The 8038-nt window shown below is 46.4% G+C and overlaps 1 protein-coding gene across 1 annotated transcript; it reads left to right on the top strand.

Annotated features, from left to right (window-relative positions):
* The first annotated feature begins 917 nt into the window (after window positions 1-917).
* LOC136653541 (vomeronasal type-2 receptor 26-like) lies at window positions 918-7759 on the top strand. The gene is made up of 4 exons (XM_066630432.1): window positions 918-1718; window positions 2065-2286; window positions 4013-4139; window positions 6858-7759. The coding sequence occupies exons 1-4, from the start codon at window positions 918-920 to the stop codon at window positions 7757-7759; spliced, it is 2052 nt and encodes a 683-aa protein (XP_066486529.1).
* The last annotated feature ends 279 nt before the right edge of the window (window positions 7760-8038 follow it).

Genomic DNA, 8038 nt, shown 5'->3' on the forward strand with positions numbered 1-8038 from the left:
CATGGAAGTTTTCCCACTAAGCTCATTCTCAACCTGTTCCTGGAATGATTTTGTGAACGAGACAGTATGACAGAGCGGAGTGACAAGACAATAAAATGCTGTCCGAAGTTTCAAGATACCCCATTATTTATTATTTGATATTTCATATGTTTATACTGCCCTTCCTCCAAGGAACTCGGGGTGGTGTACATGGTTCCTTCCCTGCATGGTTCCTTCCCTGTACTTTCCTTCCCTGAGGGAGGTGAGGCTGAAAGATAGTGACTGGTCTAAGGTCACCCAGTAAGCTTAATGGTTGAGATGGGATTTGGACCTGGCTCTTCCAGGTCTAAGTTCAACTCCAGAACTACTACAACAGTGGTTCCCCAACCTTTTAGCTCCAGGACCCACCCACCCACCCATGAAAAGCCGCTCAAGCCTCTGTGGTTATAATGATGGTTGGGCAGCAGGGTTGCCCCTCAGGTAGCAGATTGTTTAACTCTTGATGCACATACTCTAATCTCTCCTGTCAAGTTCACAACATACCAAAAATTGAGCAACAAACCCACAGTTCGATGACCACTGGATGACACCATCTTGACTCTCAGATGAGAATGGCTCCAGATAGGAAGAGGTTTCAGCTGGAACAGGATACAGTCAGCCATGCCCGTGACTCTTTCACTGAAGTGGGGATCCTATAAATCAAGAAGGGTCCTTGATTTAAACACTGCTAAGTTCAACCAAAGCTGGCAGTTCAAATCAGGACTTTACCTTACCCAATTTCCAAAGGAAAATAGGAGATGCTCAGCCACTCATGTACTAAGATATATAAGCAAAATTTAAAATATTTGCATTTCTTTTTTTCTTTTCTTTCGCAGCTTACATATGGCTCATTTCCCCCAGAGGACAAACATGCAATGCAGGTGCCTTCCTTTTATCGCATGGTCCCAGATGAGACTCATCAGTACATGGGGATTATATGGTTACTCCAGCATTTTGGATGGACATGGGTTGGGCTCCTTGTGGTGGATGACGAGAGTGGAGACCATTTCCTACAGGCCCTGGAGCAATTGTTTTCCCAGTACGGAATCTGTTCGGCCTTCACGCAAAGAATCCCAAACCAGGGGCGCTTGCTTACCGTTATGGAAATGAGCGACATGGCCTCCAAAGTCCACCTACCTTTCATGGATAGGAAAGCCAGGACGTTTGTGGTCTACGGTGAAACAATGACCGTGATGTGGTTGAGCACACTGATGCTTCTAGCCGAGCCTGATGATCAAGAGAACACATTGGTGGGAAGAGTGTGGATCATGACCGTCCAGATTGACTTTACGGTCATGGGCCTCATAATGAGTTGGGACTTTGACAAATTCCAAGGCACCCTTTCCTTTGAGGTTCACTCCAAGGAACCTGAAGGATTTCAGGCTTATCTTCAAAACAGGAGGCCTTCCTGGACAGAAGGAGATGGTTTTCTCAAGGTTTTCTGGGAGCAAGCTTTTGGGTGCTCGTTTCCAAGTCTCAAGATGCCAGCAAAGGTGGATAAAACCTGTTCTGGGGAGGAGAGACTGGAGACCCTTCCTGGAGCTGCTTTCGACATGCACATGTCTGGCCACAGCTATAGTATCTATAACGCCGTCTATGCTGTAGCACATGGTTTGCATGCATTGTATTTCTCTAGATCCAGTCGTAGAGCCATTTTGGGAGTTAAAAGGCTGGAAGATCAAGATTTTCAGCCTTGGCAGGTAATGTCTCCGCAATGAAACCTCTCTGTCACCATGAACATTTTGGTATAAGGCAAAACAAAATTCCGCTTTATCATTCAAGAACAAGAATAGATATTGAGAAGGTGTTGTACACTTTAGGAACTCAAAAAGTATATATTGGTTCACATTTTGGAGTTGGGAAAGAAGGTAATGCTAACATTTCAGTACTCTATGGTTGCAAAATATGTGCATTTTCTCACTGTTTGTAAATTGAATGTAAAAAAGTGTAGCGGGAATTGACCTTTTTGTTTTATAAATGACAGCGTAAAGTCTCCAGTGTGTTGTGTTATCCTTTTGATTACCGCTATCTTTCTCTCTGCTATAGATGCACTTTTTTCTTCAAGGCATTGTATTTAACAACTCTGCTGGAGAAAGTGTGTCTTTTAATGATAAGAGAGAAATGGGATCTGGATTTGATATAATGAACATGATTCTCTTCCCAAACAATTCCTTCTTTAAAGTGAAAATTGGAAGGGTGAATTCTGGTGAAGGAAAAGAATTTGTCCTTGATGATGATAAAATTGTGTGGCAAATGAGTTTCAGCCAGGTATGGATTGGAGCTACTGTATACCCAAAATGATGCTTCTCCCAGCATTAACAATCAGTTGGTTCAAGTAGTCCAATGAGCTCTCTCTCTCTCTCTCTCTCTCTCTCTCTCTCTCTCTCTCTCTCTCTCTCTCTCTCTCTCTCTCTGTGCATAAGAACAGAAGAAGAGTCCTACTGGATCAGGCCAAAGGCCCATCTAGTCCAGCTTCCTGTATCTCACAGTGGCCCACCAAATGCTTCAGGGAGCACACAAGACAACAGACACAACCTGTGGCTTGGTGCCCTCCCCTGCATCTGGTAATCAGAGGCAGCCTGCCTCTAAAATCAAGCGCTTGCACATACCTACTATGACTTGTAACCAGTAATGAACTCTTTCTCCATAAATTTGTCCAATCCCCTCTTAAAGGCATCTAGGCAAGATGCCTAGTCTTGATGCCTAGAGTCTCTCTCTCTCTCTCTCTCTCTCCCTCCCTCTCTCTCAGTCTGCATCGGGCTGTTCTTTTGAGTTTTTTCCCCCTTTAATTTCTAAGCATATCTACTTCTGCCAACTTAGGGAGTCCCCTGAGTACCTAGAATCCACCATCTTGTCTTTAGCCAGTCCCATTCCACATTCACAAATATAGATGCTCAACCCCCTGAGTTTTCTATTAGTTTTTTTTTTGGGGGGGGATCCCCTTATTCCTGAGATACGTGGTCTCAGGGTACTGAAGTGTCTTTTGTACGTAAACGGACGATGTCAATTGGATGATTAGTAATTCTAATGAAATAACAGCCCCAATCCCAAATAGGTGCACACAGGGCTTTACGACAGTGGAACACGTTTCCACGGTCATAAAATGGCTGCCTAAAGAGAGCAGAGTGGCTGCACTCCCCAGCTGGCATTGGACCACCCAGCACCTGCTAGAGCTGGCAAGCTAGTGGGGGAATGGGGAGGAGGCAAAGGGGGCACAGAGGGGGAAGAAGGGGGCAGGAAGGCTGTGGAAGAAAGTGGATCCTGTTGCAAAGGTGTGCGCCTTCTTATCACCTCTTCTTGAAGCCTTCTCTCCCCCTTTGTATCTCTAGACTTGCACCAATGAAATTGCTGATGCAGGTCTGAGCAGACCCACTGTGGAGTGGGAAGCTTTTAGAGGGGTCCCCTTTCCCCTATTGAAGCCTCCCAACCCAGCTACCCCCTACTGGATACAGCACACTTGGATACACCCCAGCAGGGGTTGGGGGAAGCATAGGTTTGGGTGCTCAGTGTTACATAGCATGTTCAAAGACTCAGTGCTGATCATCACTACCCCAACACCATTTTTTTAAAAAAGTATTTGGTAGAACTTTGAGGAAGGGACGTCACTGCGCCTGTGGAATGCAAGGCGACTTTGGGACGGCACTTGGCCATCCTGGTATTATGCTGTGAAGCGCTCAGCTCTCTGGGTCTCAGATTTGCTTCAGCCAGGAACAAAACGAAAAGATGGCTTTCAACATGCACACGACCAGACTTGCATCCACTTTGCATGCTTCATGTTCTATAGCAGGGGTCTCCAAACCCTGGCCCGTGGGCCGCATCTGGCCCTCCACACCATGTTAAGATATATGATGTGGCCCCAGGGCTGAAAAGTTTGGAGACCGCTGTTCTATAGTCTTGCATTTCAGTTGGAGCATTTGATTCTTTGTAAACTGGCTGATCAACAACGTGCTCAATCTAATTTTTGCCACCTTGACTACTTCACCTTTGTGAATAGGAGCTGCCCCTTTCTGCGTGCAGTGACTCCTGCCAGCCTGGTTATCGGAAGAGAGCAAAGGAAGGGGAGAAATTTTGCTGCTATGATTGTGCTCTTTGCCCAGAAGGAAAGATTTCTAACCGGAAGGGTAGGTGATATGGTGCTCTAAGTAGTCAAGCATAGAAGATTAACACACATGGACATTTTTGAAGTGCTGAGATCCTTGGTAATCCAGAGATCTTCATTATCTTGCTGAAAGAGATCAAAGATGGTGCTTTTCAATGGGCTCAATTAACAGTTCACAATGCTCTTGAGCAGGGGTGTCCAAACATTTTGGCAGGAGGGCCACATCATCTCTCTGACACTGTGTCCGGGGGCCGAATTAATTTACATTTCAAATTTGAATAAATTTACATAAATGAATGTATTAGAGATGGAACTTATATGAATGAATGAAGGTCTTGCAGTAGCTCAAGGCCTATAAAAGGCCTTGCACAAAGCAAGGCCAGCCTTTCCTTCACTGCCACTGCTGCATCACAGATGTGAAACAGCAAGTAGTGGAGGGAGCCCTTGTCCCACAGCTCAGGTGAGAAGTCGAACAGTCGTCCTCTTGCTGACAGCAGTTGCGTTGGGCCAGCACGGGCTCCAAAAAGTCTCTGGAGGGCCAGAGACTCATTGGAGACTGGGGGCTTCCTGAGGGCCTGATTGAGAGTCCCTGAGGGCCGCAAGTGGCCCCCGGGCCAGGGTTTGGGCACCCCTGCTCTTGAGTCATCAGGTGACTTACAAAGGTGTTAACTGATTTTAAGCTGTCTGCTGATAACATCAAAAGAAAATGAATTCTGGCTAAGCGCCATTGAACTGTGCAACAGTTTTGTTGTGACTTAAGTTAAATTCTATATATTTCAATGAGATACGTTGCCTCCCACTATTGCTGACAATGCACCTGTGCTATAGAGCACTTGCTCCATTCAAGGGAGCTGTTGATCAGGAGGTTCATGCAAAGTAAGGGAAAGTTCCCCCCCCCTTACCTCTGCATAGGCCCCCAATGACCAATGGGTTTCCTTGAACCTATGGCTATTTTATAGCTTGCATAAGTTCAGAGAGATCCAGGGGAACATTCCCCTAGAGGTTACAGGGATAAGATATGGTGTTGACTCTGCTGCTGGATCTACATGTTCCATCCCCTGAACCTGCCCCCAGTTCCAACTCCAAATGCCCCATTACTCCCCATTATGGCCTTGGCCCATTCAGACGGACAACTTACCAGAGTCTGGTATGCATGCTATGTTGTTGGTCCTTTCTAATGTGGTCTATTCAGTGGTTCCCAAACTGGTGGATCTTGGCCCACAAGCCAGGGAAGCACTTAGGTTTGGCCCTTTAAAGGCAGCGGGATTGCAGCAACATGATGGGGTCCAGCGGGTATGGGGAGCACCTCCGCAGGGCTCCCCAAGACTTAAAAAAACAACAACCCACAATCGGAAGTCACTTCCGGTTTCCAATCACGAAACAGGAAGTGACATCCAGTAGCATTTTTTTTTAACTTTTCAAGGCTTGGAGAGCCCTGCGGAGGTGTCCATAGGGCTCCCGCACCCCCTGGAAACCATCTCCGGCTCCAAGTGAGCCAATAACGCCCCCTTTCCCCAGCAGCAGCGCAATCCCGGAGATTGCATAGCTGCAATCCCCCTGCCCTCACAAGCACTTAGGCTGTTCCCTCCTCCTAAAGAGGACTTTGGGAACCACTGGTCTCTCTAATGTAGCCACTGAAGACAGTTCAGAAACTGCAATTGGGTCAAAACACCAAAACACCATGCTACCGTGTTGGCAGGGGTACTGCAGTCTTCACAGACCACAGCAGTCCATGTCAGCTGCAGTGCCTATCAATTTGTTTCTGGTTGGTTGGCAACCTTCAGTCTCGAAAGACTATGGTATAAGCCTACAGCCCCCAGTATTCCCAGGCAATCTCCCATCCAAGTACTAACCAGGCCTGACCCTGCCTAGCTTCCAAGATCAGAAGAGATCGGGCATGTTCAGGGTAACAGTTGTTTCTGTGTTCCTTTCAAATAGCTAGAGACTGCTAATAAATGGTCTAGGACTAGTTCATCGTAAGCACCATCTTCCCCCATGTGTCTCTTCCAGAGCCCTCAGACTGGTTGCACAGACACCGCTCTCTGGCCCACCACTAGGTTTGTTGGGTATGTACCATGGACTGGGCCATCTGGGTGGCAGTGCCAGAGCTGTGGCAATGCTTGCCACAAGCTTCCCTCTCAATGCCACCCTCTGCCAACTTTTTAGCATCAGCTGAAGATGGTTTCATAGGGTCTTTGAAGACCATCATACCATCAAACCATCAATACGGTGTTTCTTTTTAAATTGTATGTTCAGTTTGTTTTACGTAACAGTATTGTTACATAAATACTTGATTGGTTGGTCTGTGGAACTCCTTGCCACAGGATGTGGTGATGGCGTCTAGCCTGGACGCCTTTAAAAGGGGATTGGACAAGTTTCTGGAGGAAAAATCCATTATGGGGTACAAGCCATGATGTGTATGCACAACCTCCTGATTTTAGGAATGGGCTATGTCAGATTGCCAGTGCAAGGGAGGGCACCAGGATGAGGTCTCTTGTTATCTGGTGTGCTCCCTGGAGCATTTGGTGGGCCGCTGTGAGATACAGGAAGCTGGACTAGATGGGCCTATGGCTTGATCCAGTGGGTCTGTTCTTATGTTCTTATTTTCTTTATTTTTTTTATCACTATGATTTCTAAATATTGATAACTGGCATGCCACAAAAAAAGGAGTAGAAATAAATAAAATTAATATAAAGGAAAAAAAATATGAATTGGGATGGTTTCTTTTTCTTTTCATCAGACCTGACCGACTGTTCCGCATGCCCAGAAGATCAGCATCCAAGCAAAGATCAAGATGAGTGCATCCCCAAAATTTTAAGTTTTCTGTCATACGCAGATCCTTTAGCAATATGTTTAGCCTCCATAGCCATTTCTCTTTCCCTGATCACAGGGTTGCTGTTAGGAATCTTTATTCAGCACAAAGAGACCCCCATTGTCAAAGCCAACAACCGAGACATCACCTACACCCTCCTCCTCTCCCTCTTTCTCTGCTTCCTCTGCTCCTTGCTCTTTCTTGGACAACCTACAAAAGTGACCTGCCTTCTCCGCCAACCAACTTTCGGCATCATCTTCTCAGTGGCCGTTTCTTGCGTGCTGGCCAAAACCATCACTGTGGTTGTTGCTTTCATGGCCACCAAACCAGGGTCCAGCATGAGGAAGTGGGTGGGGAAAAGACTGGCTAACTCCATTGTCCTCTCCTGCTCCCTGACCCAAGCAAGCATTTGTGGGGTGTGGCTAGGAACAGCTCCCTCTTTCCCAGATTTTAACACACAGTCGCTGACTGGGGAAATCATAGCAGAATGCAATGAAGGGTCTGTCACCATGTTTTATCTGGTCCTGAGCTACATGGGACTCCTCTCCGTCATCAGCTTCAGTGTTGCTTTCCTGGCCAGGAAGCTACCGGATAGTTTCAATGAAGCCAAGTTTATCACCTTCAGCATGCTGATGTTTTGCAGTGTTTGGTTATCATTTGTCCCCACCTACCTGAGCACCAAAGGGAAATACATGGTGGCTGTGGAGATCTTCTCCATCTTGGCCTCCAGTGCTGGCTTACTGGGCTGCATCTTCTTCCCTAAGTTGTATATTATTCTGCTAAAGCCTGAACTGAACAGTAGAGAATATCTAATAAGGAGAAAGATTTAAGGAACCTATTCACATAGTTACTTGTCTACCAAATGACTGCATTCATTTTAGCTTTTATACTACAACACTGTGGCCAATTTTTGTGTCATAATAGTAACTCACATGTGAAATGTCATGCAGTGGCGTAACTAGGGTTTGCATCACCCAGTGCATCACCCCCATTATGGACCTCCTCCCATACAGTGGGCAGGGCAATGCGCTAGATAGTGATTGTGCTGCTCCATCACTAGATAGTGATAGTGATGCTCCATTGCCTCACCCCTGCTGGTTTTTTGGCTA

Source organism: Tiliqua scincoides, chromosome 5, assembly GCF_035046505.1.
Source record: "Tiliqua scincoides isolate rTilSci1 chromosome 5, rTilSci1.hap2, whole genome shotgun sequence".
NCBI classification, from domain to species: Eukaryota; Metazoa; Chordata; class Lepidosauria; order Squamata; family Scincidae; genus Tiliqua; species Tiliqua scincoides.

Coding starts and splice junctions, on each gene's coding strand:
- LOC136653541 (XM_066630432.1), top strand. CDS start 918: ATGGTCCCAGATGAGACTCATCAGTACATGGGGATTATATGGTTACTC. Junction 2,287..4,012: donor GGCAAATGAGTTTCAGCCAG/GTATGGATTGGA, acceptor CTTTGTGAATAG/GAGCTGCCCCTTTCTGCGTG. Junction 4,140..6,857: donor AAAGATTTCTAACCGGAAGG/GTAGGTGATATG, acceptor TCTTTTCATCAG/ACCTGACCGACTGTTCCGCA.